Here is a 17,584-nt window from a genome sequence, read left to right on the forward strand (position 1 = left end):
AAAAATTACTAAACGGAGTTTGAGAATCATTCAAACTGTGGAAAAATATTCATATTTCGTAAAAGGTGATGAAGAATATATATTTTGGAACAATGACGACATAACCAATCCACAATATATGCTAATGACCCACAAACATAACCATATTCCTATCAGCTAATAACTGTAAGTACATGGCATGATGACAAGAATCATCAGTGTAAAAGAAAATTTTCACAACAATAATTTCCCACTGATGACTATTGTTTTTGCAAAAATGTGTTTCCTCTCTTGTTATTCAACGCACATGAACTATTAATCAATTTCAGTAATAAAGGAGGATCAGGCTGTATAACACAAGTGCAAGTGAAAAGGAGATGAGACAACAAACAAAGACAACCATTTGCTAAATTGAAGAAAAACAATGGATTTTTCTTATTGCACAAAGTGTTCCGTCCGAATTGATTCAAAGGAGGTCTAGGAGGAGGAAGAAGAAGAAGAGATGGAGAAGCAATAATATTTTATTCTTAATTGTCTAAAGACAATAACACCTGAAAATAAATGATTCTTTCGATATTCACTCGTATAATACAAAAAGTGATTTGCACCATAATGTAATTATTTTCCCCAAGGGGTTTTTATAATTTGTAGATCTTATCAAGCCTCCTCAAAAAAGCATGTATATACCTTTAGCCCAAACATTTTTGAGCAAATCGCGATCGATCTGATCGTTACTTTCTTTGTCTTGTCTTTAATTTGAAGAGATAGTTCGTAATAGTATTCTACGTTTCTTTTTTTATTTCAATTTCCTTATTCTTTAAACAATATGGCTCAACAAAATGAAACACGTTACAACTTTCCATTTTTTTTATTTTTAACCAAAAGAAACTAATATACATATGAATATTTGTGTTATAATTTCAAACCAAACCAGACAAGACTCGCCTTGTGTCATTGTTCAAATATTTCGAAATTATCATTCCTTCTTTTATTTTTCTTTTCATGTATTAGAGACATAACATAATATGTCAATATATCGAAGATCACAAACCATTGATGAATATATAATATATTTCAATCAACTTACATTACCACACACAACAATTGGAGATAATCTTATAACAATGTAGATGATGAGGATTATGCAATAATGAAAGTATGTCAATTATTATCATCATAGGAGCTAATAAATTTGTCAAAAACGAAGAAACATACATCGTACAAAGCAAGAAGAAGAAGTAGAGGAAGATCAACACACGAAATTTTGAACCGATTAACACGCCTCTCGGATGTTTTTTTTTAATTTTCTTAAATTCCTTTTCTTACATTAACTTCTTCAAATACTAAAACATTTTCACATAAACTGCAAGCCTCAAATTGATAGTATTCTACAGTATAAATGCTGAACTAACTTATTTTTACAATTACAAATTAGTAATGATTCATTTAAGGATGGTATTTTTTTTTACCTTAAATTAGAACGTTTGAATTTCAATGATGTTTGCATTACGCTGTTGGTGTCATCTGACTAGTCTTTTTATACGAATGGTCTATTTTTGAAACTACAAGAATTTACAAGAATCCACTGATGTTTCTGCTGCTTCTGCATTCAACATTCCCAACGCATGCTGCATGAATATTTTTTTGGGATTAGATAAGATGGTTTAATGAATAATTCTTACAGAACAATTGACGCATGAAAAGTAATGCAGAGCTATATTTGGAGACACCATGTGTTGTAGATTTTGCTTACTAAGAGTTTGCTCTAATAAACATATTACTGAATTGAATTGCAAATGAATGGCCAAGAAGAGGGGGTGAGTGATGTTTTCAACAACCTTATGGAAATTATATATAAATAGGTATTTCGGACAAAAGTTGTTTTTTTATAATTTCCACTTTTAAACAATATTCTAGACTAACAAGATATCACCAAAACATTTCAAATGCTTTTACAATTTTTGTTGCTAAGCCTCTGTGTATCAGTTGCTACTGCAAAAGTTATTACGGGTGTTTTCAATAGTTTTGATTCGTTGACATGGACAAGAGCTGGTAATTATGCTTATAAGGGCCCAAATAGACCAACTTGGAATGCTGTTTTGGGCTGGTCTTTAGATGGTACTAGTGCAAACCCAGGAGACACATTCACATTGAATATGCCATGTGTTTTTAAATTTATTACCGATCAAACATCTGTTGATTTGACTGCTGACGGTGTTAAATATGCTACATGTCAGTTTTATTCAGGTGAAGAATTTACAACATTTTCTTCATTAAAATGTACTGTGAGCAATACTTTAACATCATCTATTAAGGCTTTGGGTACGGTTACTTTACCAATTTCATTTAATGTTGGTGGAACAGGTTCATTGGTTGATTTGGAAAGTTCTAAATGTTTTAAGGCTGGCACCAACACAGTTACTTTTAATGATGGTGATAAAAAAATCTCAATTGACGTTGATTTTGAGAAAACAAACGAAGATGCAAGTGGATATTTCATAGCGTCAAGACTTATTCCAAGTATTAACAAAGCTTCAATCACTTATGTGGCACCACAATGTGCAAATGGCTACACATCTGGTGCAATGGGGTTCACAATTGGCAGTGGTGACACTACTATTGACTGTTCAAATGTTCATGTTGGTATTACAAAGGGATTAAATGATTGGAATTTTCCGGTATCGTCTGATTCATTAAGTTACAATAAAACTTGTTCATCTACAGGTATTTCTATCACATATGAAAATGTCCCCGCTGGTTATCGTCCATTTTTTGACGTATATACTCTGGTGTCAGACCAGAACAGACAATTAAAATATACTAATGATTATGCCTGTGTTGGTAGTTCCTTACAAAGTAAGCCGTTCAATTTAAGATTGAGAGGATACAATAATAGTGAAGCTAATTCTAACGGTTTTGTCATTGTTGCTACAACCCGAACAGTTACTGACAGTACTACTGCTGTCACTACTTTACCTTTTAATCCAAGTGTTGACAAAACCAAAACAATCGAAATTTTGCAACCTATTCCAACAACYACCATCACAACTTCATATGTTGGTGTGACTACTTCCTACCTGACTAARACTGCACCAATTGGTGAAACAGCTACTGTTATTGTTGATGTGCCATATCATACTACCACAACTGTTACCAGTGAATGGACAGGAACAATCACTACCACTACAACTCGTACCAATCCAACTGATTCTATAGATACTGTCGTTGTGCAAGTTCCACTGCCAAATCCAACTGTYASTACAACCGAGTATTGGTCTCAGTCATATGCTACTACTACTACTGTTACTGCTCCTCCAGGTGGTACTGACTCAGTRATTATCAGAGAACCTCCAAACCCAACAGTTACCACCACGGAGTACTGGTCTCAATCCTATGCTACAAGCAGTACAGTTACTGCACCACCAGGAGGTACCGATACGGTTATCATTAGAGAACCACCAAATCCAACAGTTACAACAACCGAGTATTGGTCTCAGTCATATGCTACTACTACTACTGTTACTGCTCCTCCAGGTGGTACTGACTCAGTGATTATCAGAGAACCTCCAAATCCGACAGTTACCACTACTGAATATTGGTCTCAATCCTTCGCTACCACTACTACCATTACCGCTCCTCCAGGTGAAACCGATACTGTTCTTATCAGAGAGCCACCAAACCACACTGTGACAACAACCGAGTACTGGTCCCAGTCATATGTCACTACCTCAACTATCACAGCTCCACCGGGAGGCACTGACACTGTGATTATTAGAGAGCCACCAAATTACACGGTTACCACAACTGAATACTGGTCTCAGTCGTACGCAACTACAACTACTGTAACTGCTCCTCCAGGAGGTACCGATACTGTGATTATTAGGGAGCCACCAAATCCAACTGTAACCACTACTGAATACTGGTCTCAATCGTACGCTACCACCACCACTGTTACTGGTCCACCGGGAGGCACTGATACCGTTATCATTAGAGAACCTCCAAACCCAACTGTCACCACCACCGAGTATTGGTCACAATCTTATGCTACAACTACTACAGTCACCGCTCCTCCAGGTGGTACTGACACGGTTATTATCAGAGAACCACCAAATCCAACTGTCACTACAACCGAGTATTGGTCCCAATCTTATGCTACCACCACCACTGTTACTGGTCCACCGGGAGGCACTGACACTGTGATTATTAGAGAACCTCCAAACCCAACAGTTACAACAACTGAGTACTGGTCACAATCTTACGCAACCACAACTACCGTGACTGCTCCTCCAGGAGGTACCGCTACTGTTATCATTAGGGAGCCACCAAATCCAACTGTAACCACTACCGAATATTGGTCTCAGTCATATGCAACCACAACTACTGTGACTGGTCCACCGGGAGGCACTGATACCGTTATCATTAGAGAACCACCAAATCCAACTGTAACCACTACCGAATATTGGTCTCAGTCATATGCTACTACTACAACTGTGACTGCACCACCAGGAGGTACCGCTACTGTGATTATTAGAGAACCACCAAATTACACGGTTACCACTACTGAATATTGGTCTCAATCATATGCTACTACAACTACTGTGACTGGTCCACCGGGAGGCACTGATACCGTTATCATTAGGGAGCCACCAAGTCCAACAGTTACAACAACCGAGTACTGGTCACAATCTTACGCAACCACAACTACCGTGACTGCTCCTCCAGGAGGTACCGCTACTGTTATCATTAGGGAGCCACCAAATCCAACTGTAACCACTACCGAATATTGGTCTCAGTCATATGCAACCACAACTACTGTGACTGGTCCACCGGGAGGCACTGATACCGTTATCATTAGAGAACCACCAAATCCAACTGTAACCACTACCGAATATTGGTCTCAGTCATATGCTACTACTACAACTGTGACTGCACCACCAGGAGGTACCGCTACTGTGATTATTAGAGAACCACCAAATTACACGGTTACCACTACTGAATATTGGTCTCAATCATATGCTACTACAACTACTGTGACTGGTCCACCGGGAGGCACTGATACCGTTATCATTAGGGAGCCACCAAGTCCAACAGTTACAACAACCGAGTACTGGTCACAATCTTACGCAACCACAACTACCGTGACTGCTCCTCCAGGAGGTACCGCTACTGTTATCATTAGGGAGCCACCAAATCCAACTGTAACCACTACTGAATATTGGTCTCAATCATATGCTACTACMACTACTGTTACTGGTCCACCGGGAGGCACTGACACTGTGATTATTAGAGAACCTCCAAGTCCAACAGTTACCACCACCGAGTATTGGTCTCAGTCATATGCTACTACAACTACTGTAACTGCYCCACCAGGAGGTACCGCTACTGTTATCATTAGGGAGCCACCAAACTATACTGTGACAACTACTGAATACTGGTCTCAGTCMTATGCTACAACCACTACAGTCACTGGTCCACCAGGAGGTACCGATACTGTTATTATTAGGGAGCCACCAAATCCAACTGTAACCACTACTGAATACTGGTCTCAATCCTTTGCTACTACTACTACAGTTACTGCTCCTCCAGGTGGTACTGACTCAGTRATTATCAGAGAACCTCCAAACCCAACTGTCACCACCACTGAATATTGGTCCCAATCTTACGCAACCACAACTACTGTGACTGCTCCTCCAGGTGGTACTGACTCAGTGATTATCAGAGAACCTCCAAACCCAACTGTMACCACCACTGAATATTGGTCACAGTCCTTTGCTACTACTACTACAGTTACTGCTCCTCCAGGTGGTACTGACTCAGTGATTATCAGAGAACCTCCAAACCCAACTGTCACCACCACTGAATATTGGTCCCAATCTTACGCAACCACAACTACTGTGACTGCTCCGCCGGGTGGTACTGACTCAGTAATTATCAGAGAGCCACCAAACCCAACTGTAACCACCACTGAATATTGGTCCCAGTCATATGCTACTACTACAACCGTGACTGCTCCTCCAGGTGGTACTGCTACTGTTATCATAAGAGAGCCACCTAATTACACTGTGACCACTACTGAATACTGGTCTCAATCTTACGCAACCACAACTACCGTGACTGCTCCTCCAGGAGGTACCGCTACTGTGATTATTAGAGAGCCACCTAATTATACTGTMACCACTACTGAATACTGGTCTCAGTCCTATGCTACGACCACCACTATTACTGCACCACCGGGTGACACTGACACGGTTATCATCAGAGAACCTCCAAATTACACGGTTACCACAACTGAATACTGGTCTCAATCCTTTGCTACTACTACTACAGTTACTGCTCCWCCAGGTGGYACTGACTCAGTAATTATCAGAGAACCTCCAAACCCAACTGTCACCACCACTGAATATTGGTCCCAGTCATATGCTACTACTACAACCGTGACTGCTCCTCCAGGTGGTACTGCTACTGTTATCATAAGAGAGCCACCTAATTACACTGTRACCACTACTGAATACTGGTCTCAATCTTACGCAACCACAACTACCGTGACTGCTCCTCCAGGAGGTACCGCTACTGTGATTATTAGAGAGCCACCTAATTATACTGTAACCACTACTGAATACTGGTCTCAGTCCTATGCTACGACCACCACTATTACTGCACCACCGGGTGACACTGACACGGTTATCATCAGAGAACCTCCAAATTACACGGTTACCACAACTGAATACTGGTCTCAGTCATATGCTACAACCACTACTGTTACTGCTCCTCCAGGTGGTACTGACACTGTGATTATTAGAGAGCCACCTAATTATACTGTMACCACTACTGAATACTGGTCACAATCTTATGCTACAACCACCACTGTTACTGCWCCACCAGGAGGTACCGCTACTGTTATCATTAGGGAGCCACCAAACTATACTGTCACCACTACTGAATATTGGTCTCAATCATATGCTACTACAACTACTGTGACTGGTCCACCGGGAAGCACTGATACCGTTATCATTAGAGAACCACCAAATCCAACAGTTACCACCACCGAGTATTGGTCTCAGTCATATGCTACTACAACTACTGTAACTGCCCCACCAGGAGGTACCGCTACTGTGATTATTAGAGAACCACCAAATTACACGGTTACCACTACTGAATACTGGTCTCAATCTTATGCAACCACCACTACTGTTACTGCYCCTCCAGGTGGTACTGACACTGTGATTATTAGAGARCCACCAAATTACACGGTTACCACWACTGAATACTGGTCCCAATCTTATGCTACAACTACTACAGTTACTGCTCCTCCAGGTGGTACTGATACCGTTATCATTAGGGAGCCACCAAGTCCAACAGTTACAACAACCGAGTACTGGTCCCAGTCATATGCTACTACTACAACTGTGACTGCTCCTCCAGGAGGTACTGCTACTGTTATCATAAGAGAGCCACCTAATTACACGGTTACTACAACTGAATACTGGTCAGAGTCTTATGCCACTACTACAACTGTTACTGGTCCACCGGGGGGAACTGATGTAATTCTTATTAGGGAGCCACCAAACCCAACAGTTACGACAACCGAATATTGGTCAGAGTCGTACGCAACTACCACTACCATTACCGCTCCTCCAGGTGCCACAGACTCAGTTCGAATCAGAGAACCACCAAATTACACAGTGACTACTACTGAATACTGGTCTCAGTCCTATGCTACAACTACTACAGTCACCGCTCCTCCAGGAGGCACTGACTCAGTAATTATCAGAGAACCACCAAACCCAACTGTCACTACAACCGAGTATTGGTCACAGTCGTACGCAACCACAACTACCGTGACTGCTCCTCCAGGAGGTACCGCTACTGTTATCATCAGAGAGCCACCAAACTATACTGTGACAACTACTGAGTACTGGTCACAATCCTATGCTACTACCACTACAGTTACTGCTCCTCCAGGTGGCACTGATACCGTTATCATTAGGGAGCCACCAAGTCCAACAGTTACAACAACCGAGTACTGGTCCCAGTCATATGCTACTACTACAACTGTGACTGCTCCTCCAGGAGGTACTGCTACTGTTATCATTAGGGAGCCACCAAGTCCAACAGTTACAACAACCGAGTACTGGTCCCAGTCATATGCTACTACTACAACTGTGACTGCTCCTCCAGGAGGTACTGCTACTGTTATCATAAGAGAGCCACCTAATTACACGGTTACTACAACTGAATACTGGTCTCAATCTTATGCAACCACCACTACTGTTACTGGTCCACCGGGAGGCACTGACACTGTGATTATTAGAGAACCTCCAAACCCAACAGTTACAACAACTGAGTACTGGTCACAATCTTATGCAACTACTTTGACCATCACTGCCCCACCAGGTGGCACCAATAGTGTCATTATCCGAGTCCATTCCAGTACTAATGATGAATCAAGTGAGTCCACATTTTCAACATTGTCTGTTCCCTCGTTTTCAGGTTCAATAAGTGTTGTTTCCACAGTTTCTCGTCCACATTATGTGAACTCTACAGTTACCCACTTACCTAGTTCCCTGTCAAAACCAGTAGATATTCCTTCTAGTGATGTTGTAACATCTACTAATGACAATAGTTTGACTTCTTTGACTGGTTCTGAAAATGGTAAAACAAGCGTGGCAATATCTACAACATTCTGTGATGATGAAAATGGTTGTCAAACTTCTATTCCACAAGGTTCTGTTGTTAGAACTACAGCAACAACAACAGCAACAACCACAACAATTATTGGTGATAATAATGGATCAGGTAAGTCAAAGTCTGGTGAGTTATCTTCTACTGGTTCTGTGACAACTAATACAGCAACACCAGATGTTCCATCAACTAAAGTACCTTCGAATCCAGGGGCACCAGGTACTGGTGTTCCACCACCTTTAGCACCATCGACAGAAACACAAACTACCAATAATGTACCAGGCTCACCAAATATCCCTGCCACTGGAMMACTGATATTATTAGAGAATCAACTACTGTTTCACACACAGTGACCGGGAATGGAAATACTGGCGTTCCAATGAATCCAAACCCTGTGTTGACAACAAGCACTTCATTGACTGGAGCAACGAATTCTGCAACTAACCCATCTCATGAAACAAGTGTTAATACAGGATCAGGAGGCTCAACTAATATTGTCACTCCACCTTCTTCTGCAACTGCGACAGTGGTTATTCCAGGAACTGATAATGGTGCTACTACCAAGGGTCAAGATACAGCTGGTGGCAACTCTAATGGATCTACTGCTACCACCAATATACAAGGTGGCAATAATGAACCAGGAAATCAACCAGGTACTAATACAACTGGAGAACCTGTTGGTACTACTGATACCCAAAGTGTTGAATCAATTTCTCAACCAACTACATTAAGTCAACAAACAACAAGTTCCTTAATCAGYACGCCTTTGGCTTCTACATTTGATGGTTCTGGTTCTATTGTCCAACATTCGGGTTGGTTGTATGTGTTACTTACTGCTATTTCTATATTCTTTTAGTGATTCCCAAGCTTATTTTTCTATTTTAGCTTAATTTGTTTTTCATTTACATGATTTCTTCGAAGTATTATTTTTGCTTTTTCGGTTTTGGCAAATTGCATTGCTGAGTTTTTTTTATCAATCTTTTGGTGGGGTTTATAATACCACATGGATTGGTTTTTGTTTTTATTAGCATGATCAATTTTTATTCATTTTTCAATTATATTTCATTTGTTAGTACGTTGTTTGTAACTAAGTATATTTTAATAAAGATTCGTTATTCAAAAATCAAAATAGTAATAACTGTTTATAAATTCAACGAAGGACTGTATGCTTTAGGATAACACGATATATTGATGGAGATGTTTGGAAGTCAAAGTGTATAATACAACTATGGATAATGATTTACCAAAGATTATCTTTCAAACCTTTCAAAAAATTCATTACCAATACAAGCAACTGTGTGTGGTGCAAGTAACCTTTGAGAATGACTTTAACTGCTATATGGATTCATTATGAGGGAAATTTTACTACATAATCCAAATAATTTGAATAGAATTCTTGAATACTTTTTGTTAATCTCCTACTCAAGTATCACATAAAACAATATTCATTTCAATAACATTTAACGGTTAAATACAAAGGGATCTAGATTGTTTAATCATACTCTTTTTTATTTTGTAGCACTATATCACATTCAGGAAATGCTACGATGGTAACGCTGATCACACAGTCGGGATTTTCGCTCGGACCGACTCCCAATCCACAAGTTAAATAATATAGCGACCTAACCTTAAGCTATATGACTCCCAATCCACAAGTTAAATAATATAGCGACCTAACCTTAAGCTATATTATTTACGATATTCATTGAGTTTGACACTCAAAATGGGCAGAAGGAAATCGTTTCAAGTATTTCAAAATAAATAGTGAGTATAACTGTTGTATAAGCTCAATGAATGGAATGAAAGTGATGTATCTTAACAGCATTTCTGCAGAGAAAGCAGAGAATCCTAACTGACAAACTGACTACAGCTGACAATATTCATTTGGGGATAAAACGCTTATACTCTTGTGAAAGGAAAGTGGTGATTCAGAACACGTCACTTCGTCTCCATTGGCCAGATCCATGTTTCCTTAAGCTAAGTTACTCAGCTGTGCGACACCTAAACCTGGTAAACATTACACGCAACTGCCTTCTAAACAACAGTAGAGGAATCTGCGCCGAATGATCACTTATTGTTAAATGATCTTCAACAAAAAGTGACACAACAAATATTATAGCTAATTATATTCAATCCAATACCAATAACCATCCAAACATTTCTAAAAATGATCACGACTGTAAATAGACTCCAAATGTAGTTTTTAAACCCCGTACAACAAACATTACAATGCCCATGGCCGTTCCCTGTCCTGTAATTATTGCCATCAACTACACTATAGCAAGAACGTCACAGTCTCTTGTCCATCGTTGGATCCTACTTAGTATATCCAAGAGGATCAAGTCCAATAACTTGCGCTTCCTAAGCCTGCCATTGCTGCTAATTACCAGAGACTACTGCTCAAACAGATGATGCCCCTGCTATCTCTTTAGTTCGCCAGCTCTACCGCATTAGTAAAATTCAACTAAACCATACGAAAACAACAGTAACAAGGCAAAATCACTGCAGCTCCCATCACATATTTTATACGGCATCAGTCTAATGGAAACGTATCAAACTCAACTAATCAATTTAATCAATTACACTTCAAAAAAATACATGTATATTAATAGCAATAATTTCTTCTGTTCGAAGCTTGCACTGTATATGAACTAATTGACAGCAATATTGAATTACCCTCCAATAAAGCAACCACTATCTTATTGACCTCGTACAATACATTCGTTCACAAATAAATCAATACTAATATTGCCTAAGCCCAAAACCTTTTTATTGTAAAGTAGTCTAAACACAATATATCAACTCAGTCTCTAAATTGATTAATATACATAAGACCTTTCATACCAGTAAACTCTACATTCAAATTTAGGTCCTCTTCAAAACAAATACTACACGGGCAGATAAAAATCCACATGCGGCATTGAAAACTACTGCGAGGTGTCTCAATTGTGATCATTGTGCAAACGACCCCAGCAAAGTATTCCCCTAAGCTTCAGCAGTACCAAAACCTGTTAACTGTTTTACTACTTGAATGCCTTCAATCACTTAAACACCTTTAACGGTATCTTGAACGCTTCAAATCAAACCAATGTCAATCTTCCACAGATCAAAAACATAACTGCACTATCTAATAACAAGGGTCACTTACGACTATCATGAAACAACCTTACCTACATAAATGACCAATTAGATACGAAACTGGCTGCACTGGACTATTCCTTACAACAAGACTAATGAAAGAATTTATGATATAAAATTCATAAGTTTCTATTTTAAATACAAGTTGCAAGCTACTTAAAAACTATTGATACACAGTCATTAAAATATAAGAAGAGTCTAAATGAATTTCAGTAAACTTCCTGGTGTAGATACTAAGTTCTTTTCTACCCTTACCTGAACTTAATATAATGTAAGAATTATTATACGTAGAAACAGTATACCATACGAAAATGGAATATTAAAATAACGGAGAGGGTTGTCATAGTACCATGATCCCATTGAATAATAAACTCCAACAATCTTTTAAACATCATACGAAAGGAATCGTACAGTGTCAAGTTACATAATCAGCTCCGTCCGATCCTCAAGAAATCAGTTGTGTACAAATAAAGTACTCACTAGCCCCTATTAGCTAATTGGGATATTCCCCATGCCAAAGTAGCAGTCTCAACCCTGGTCATCGATTGATCCATCACGATGGGTAAAGATTTGTACTTAAAATTATGAGCTATCAACATTCATCCGCAAATGTTAGCTGGGGAAGGCATCCCATACATCCTCACTAAAAGATTGGGTCAATGTCAAAAATTGTCTTCTCATCCCTACAAAGCAGTTGTGACACATCTTACCATCTTTCAATCCAAAATCAGAGTTTCAATCATTAGTTTTTAACAATTGAAATGATTCAAAAGATGACAAATAAACTAAAACTTAAGATCCATACATATTGTAGCTGAATATTGTGAAATTTTAGAACACTTCTACATGTACTTAAACAGGTCAATTTTGATGATATTTGCAGAACCAAATAACACTGGTCCTTAGGATTGCATTTTTGAATTAACTGGTATTTGGTTATGCTTGTATAAATATATTGCTTTAGTATGATTTTTATGTACACGTCTTGGTAGGTGCCGGCACAAAGTATTGAACAGTCTAAATTTTATAACTCAAGACTGTAAATCAACTGCACGATATATTGCTCATGTGGCTTATTGCATTAGAAAAAAATAGTTTTAGGATGACATTAACTATGTAATTTTACAGATGTAAACCAAATTTCTGAAATAAACATATTAATTGCTGGAAGGCTATACTAGTCTCTTGTAGATGTGTGGAAAACTTGTAGAGCAGGACACCAGAGCTTGTATTGAAGTGGTGTCACTAGTACCAATTGAACTTAGAAGGAAATCTGTTTGAAGAAGAGCAAGAATTTTGGGTGAGTTTACTGAGTCGCTATGGTAGGTGAGCGTTCAGAAGTCTGCCTATTTTTGCGTATAACGACAATATGCTAACTAAGGATTATTATGATATACTGTTAGAGAAGATCAACTTTCTAATGGTCGCAGGTCTGGTAGATGCTTATTTCTATTACGCTTGAAGTGGCATTGTCATGATAGACTACAACCGTCAGGTATAACACAATTGGCATATAGTTAAATTCTCGTGTGCTATGGTTTTTATTTATGAAGCTGGTGTAGTCAAAACCCATGTTGTTTTCCGGTTATCTGTACTTTTTGGTGTATTGTGTTCATTTTAAATGGTTTGTTTTACTCCAGATAAAGATAGCTAGATTTTTTTTTTTTGATTTTTTAGGGGATACCAGAGAGACCTAAAGTAGCTGGTTATTTGAGTACATTTGATAGTAACTTTTGAAAGGCAAATGTGCTTTTTATTATTTAGAGGTTTAGAGAAAAAGGCACGTGTATTTGAGAATAAAATGTGAGGATTAACTCAATTGGCTTCAGACCTGGTTAATCTTGTGAAATGGATTTATAGCTATGAATTGTATCTTTGCTAGAGTTCAATGGTAGTCAGTTATGTTAGAGGCAGTGTTTTTGGATGTTGTTAGCTCGGAGTATATGGAAGGCAAGTATGGAGGCATTGGGGAAGTAGAAGGTTGTAGTGAGTTACTATTGTATGTATAGAAGTAATCCATCTCGAGGGAAGGAGATATAACTTGTTAATTTATGTTGGCGATGGTAGACAATTTTGGTCACCTACGTGATAGACGCCAATTCATAGTCTGGCTATTTCGTCTATTAGGAGGTGTATGTTTACATTAGATCAAAATACGTAGAGTTGGTAAACAATAGTCAAGAGAGCCTGGTGGTCTGGGTTAGAAATGCTTTTGAAGTAATTCTTGTGTATAGCACGAAGGACATTTATCTGGGCAATCTGATCAAATTTTGCTTAATAGGAAGAGTATATACAAATAGTAGAGTAAGAAAATGATAGTACAGATTATGCTAGATGCGATTCTTGCACGGCTAATGAGAATATCAAGATTGGCTTAAATGAGTCTGACGTTAGTGTAGGTATAGTCTGGTTACTTAGCAGGTGTGAGAGGAGACAGTCTTCAGTAGTTTACTGTGACAATGTAGCGCTATTTGATTTAAATGATTATCATATGTAGCGTACTGATTCTCTGTCAAGTTATAGCGCCATATACAGCTGATTTAAAAGATAGCTATCCACTACACCACTGATGTAAAGCTGTTATGAAACAAAACTATCTACTATATGAGAAGAACCATAGATGAAAGAGAGATAGTAAAAAACGTCAGTACAACTGTACTAGGAAAACGTATAATGTAGCAAAAACAAAATACAAAATGACAAGGATTAATATATTTAAGAAACTTAAGCTATTAGAAAAATCGATATATGATGATTTACTCAACAAAATTAAAGAATTAAACTTAGATGATGAAACAATGGAAAAGATTGAACAATTTTCCGTTAAACCAAAAAGAAAAGCTCCTGTTACACCATTAGAAAAACAATGTGGCAAGTTAACTAAAAAAGGAGAAAAATGCAAAATAGCCATCTGTTATAAGAAAACATGTTGGGCCCATCTCACTAAAGAAGAATACGGAGTGTTGAACATGAATAAGAAGGATTGCGGGGAGTGTATGCATATTGCCTAAAAAATCAAGATGCCCATGGTTTGGAACATGTGAGTGTATCTGTACTATCTGTTAGCGTTGGGCGAATTGGATAAAATAGAGCTTGAGCATGTTTTAGGTTTTGAGTATGATAAGAAAGCGACGACGTATGTCGAAAATCAAGCAAAAGTGCTTCCATTATGGAAAAAGATTTGAAGAAACTGATGAAAAGATATTGATTTTCGTTGTATGCCACAAACCTTAAGCTCGAAACACAATCTTCTGCCCAGAAACTTTGTTGTCTCTTGACAATTGCAATCCTTCATTAGCAGAAGCCAAGCCTTCATCTAAAATCTTCAAATTGGCATGCTTGACTTTGTTGATAATTGTAGGCAAGACATTTTCCCACCAAGCATTAAAGTCATTGACCAATTCTGGTGTTTGTACCAACTTTTGGGTTCCCAAGACTTTTTCCTTTTGAACAACAAGGTACCCTAAAGTGTAGCCCCAATGAACATTTCTTGCAGGGTCAGTTTTGATCGACTTGCCATCGAGAAGCAACAATGAGTCCAAGAAAACTTCTGGTGTGCCTGCAGTTGCATCATAGAGTTTCTGAAAGGTATCTTTATTACTAATTGTGTCCAAACCAAACTTTATATGTCCAAGCAGTTGTAATTTCAGAACCACATCGGCGTCATTATAATCTAAAGTATGGTCAGCACCCAAGTCTTTCAAATACTCATGATTCTTAGGAGAGGCGGTGACGATAACATTCAAGTTGTAAACCAATTTGGCAACTTGGATGGCCAAAATACCAGTAGCAGTAGCACCACCCCAGATCAAAATCGAATCACCCTTCTCCTTATTTTTGGCAATGTTCAAGGAATGAGCAAATGAAATTCCAACGGTAACCAAACCAACGGTAACACTTGCAGCCCCTTCAAAAGAATCAATTGTAGAAGATTTAGATTCCAGTGAGGATACCAAATCGTGATCATACTTGATTGTTGCTTGAGGTTTGGCAACAAAGTATTCAGCAAATGCCCCATTATCAGGAGAGACATTACCAATCACAAGAGAGCTGACATTGTCACCTTTTTTGAAGTTTGTAACTTGAGATCCAACTTCCTCAACAATGCCACTTGCATCACTACCGGCAACATCACCAGGCTTGCTCATTTTAAAGACAATGTGTTTCCAGTCTGTCGGATTGATGGCATATGCCTTTGCTTTGATTAAAATTTCATTATCTTGAATTTTAGGTTTGGGAATTTCTTTGACTTCTGTCAATTTAGTAGGTTCGACAGGATTTGATACAACAGCAGCTTTCATTGTTGGTGGATAGGTAGTAAAAAAAGAAGAAAAAAAAGCTAAAATTGGGACAATATGCTAAGTATATATAGGGGAAGACGTCGAACAGCAACCACGGAAAAATAATAGTGATTGTCTTTATCCGTTATTGGCTGGATGGCGACGCCACAACCTGAAATTTGGTTCCAACTACTGAGGATGATTTATGTTTGTGATTAGAACTAAAATCATTCGAGAAAAAAGGAATAGGAGAGAACCAACTTTAGTCGTGTAAAAAGTAACATCTGCCAATTATAAACTATACGTAGTCCAAATAATTTACGGTATATTTCTGTACCCCTTCTTGGCAATATCACAGGAATATAATAATGTTCATGAACCCTCTTTGAACACGTAGACAAGTAAACCCAATGAGGGGGCAGTGTTCTATTCTTGTAAACCGCGCACCGAAAACGGGGCTTAAAAAATAAGTAATGAAAACTATAAATAACCATGAAAATCACCCTACTCCCTTCCTCCCTTCCTTCCTTCCTTCCTTCCTCTTCTCTTTTCCTCTACCCACACTACTCACAATGTTCGGTATTTTTGAGGAAAACTACGATTCTGTTTACAAAGGCAACCACGAAGCCAAGTTCTCTCACGAAGCAGTTGCTGGTGCTGCTTCATTTGCTGCTGTCAAGTTGTTTGAAGATAGACAAAGAAGAGAAGGGAAACCAGTTAGTCACGCCTTTGCTAAAGAAGCTTTAGCTGCTATTGCTGGTGGAGAAGTCGACAAATTATTTGAAACCAAAGGGTTGGACTATTTGGATAGAGAGAGACTTAGAGATCAAGCTATCAACAACGCTCAAAGAGGTTACGACGACCATTACGGTCAACACGAAGAATGGTCTCCAGAACACAGACCACCTTTTGACTACCAAAGATATTAAGTAGAAACTGTGTAGTGAATTTACAATTTTTTTCACAAGAATTAACTTAAACCTCGTTTTTAGGTTTTGTGCGGCTTTTGTCAATTGACGATCCTGTATATTTCGTCATAATTCACACATTCTTAAAATTATGCACACATCCTTGAAATGTGTTAATATTCCCAACATTATCAATTATATGTGTTCAGAATTGGTTGCAAAGTTATCAACTCAATTCACGCTATATAAACCTTACAATTTCTCTACATTTTTATATTTTTTTATATTGGCTTTTCTTTTAGAATCAATCAATACTTTTTTTATCATTTAGATACATCTTTCATCTATTAATAGATTATCTTTCTATATATCAAAACACGACACAGTCACGTGCCAAAAAGGATATAAGAAGGAACTTCAGAAAATTAATTTTCTGATTATACTACTTACTAGATTTCATAAAGTCAATATCTGATTGATACAACTTGGTTCATTATTCATAAAACTTAACAACTAATTCAACAAGAAAACCCAACAAAAAAATCCAAATAAAATAATCAAAAAAATATTATAATTAATTAATTACAAAAAAAAACA

At 38.1% G+C, this 17,584-nt stretch overlaps 4 protein-coding genes across 4 annotated transcripts, besides 1 other annotated feature; 3 read left to right on the forward strand and 1 right to left on the reverse strand. All coding sequences in view use genetic code 12, as the record gives it.

Moving 5' to 3' along the window:
* Positions 1-1,925: 1,925 nt before the first annotated feature.
* On the forward strand, positions 1,926-9,014 carry ALS2 (Als2p; the record flags this gene model as incomplete). The annotated part of the gene is made up of 1 exon (XM_707553.2): positions 1,926-9,014. The coding sequence occupies one exon, from the start codon at positions 1,926-1,928 to the stop codon at positions 9,012-9,014; it is 7,089 nt and encodes a 2,362-aa protein (XP_712646.2).
* Positions 9,015-10,511: 1,497 nt separating this feature from the next.
* Positions 10,512-14,265: a centromere ((CEN6) Centromere region of Chromosome 6; each centromere mediates a single kinetochore attachment although it binds multiple (four) Cse4p-containing nucleosomes).
* A 230-nt stretch (positions 14,266-14,495) lies between these two features.
* CAALFM_C604400WA (uncharacterized protein) lies at positions 14,496-14,810 on the forward strand (the record flags this gene model as incomplete). The annotated part of the gene is made up of 1 exon (XM_707305.1): positions 14,496-14,810. One exon carries the CDS (start codon positions 14,496-14,498, stop codon positions 14,808-14,810), a length of 315 nt encoding a protein of 104 aa, XP_712398.1.
* Positions 14,811-15,029: 219 nt separating this feature from the next.
* Positions 15,030-16,100, reverse strand: CAALFM_C604410CA (uncharacterized protein; the record flags this gene model as incomplete). Its single annotated transcript, XM_707306.2, has 1 exon — positions 15,030-16,100. The coding sequence occupies one exon, from the start codon at positions 16,098-16,100 to the stop codon at positions 15,030-15,032; it is 1,071 nt and encodes a 356-aa protein (XP_712399.2).
* Positions 16,101-16,552: 452 nt separating this feature from the next.
* Positions 16,553-17,008, forward strand: CAALFM_C604420WA (uncharacterized protein; the record flags this gene model as incomplete). Its single annotated transcript, XM_707307.2, has 1 exon — positions 16,553-17,008. One exon carries the CDS (start codon positions 16,553-16,555, stop codon positions 17,006-17,008), a length of 456 nt encoding a protein of 151 aa, XP_712400.2.
* Positions 17,009-17,584: the final 576 nt, after the last annotated feature.

Source organism: Candida albicans, chromosome 6, assembly GCF_000182965.3.
Source record: "Candida albicans SC5314 chromosome 6, complete sequence".
NCBI lineage: Eukaryota > Fungi > Ascomycota > Pichiomycetes > Serinales > Debaryomycetaceae > Candida > Candida albicans.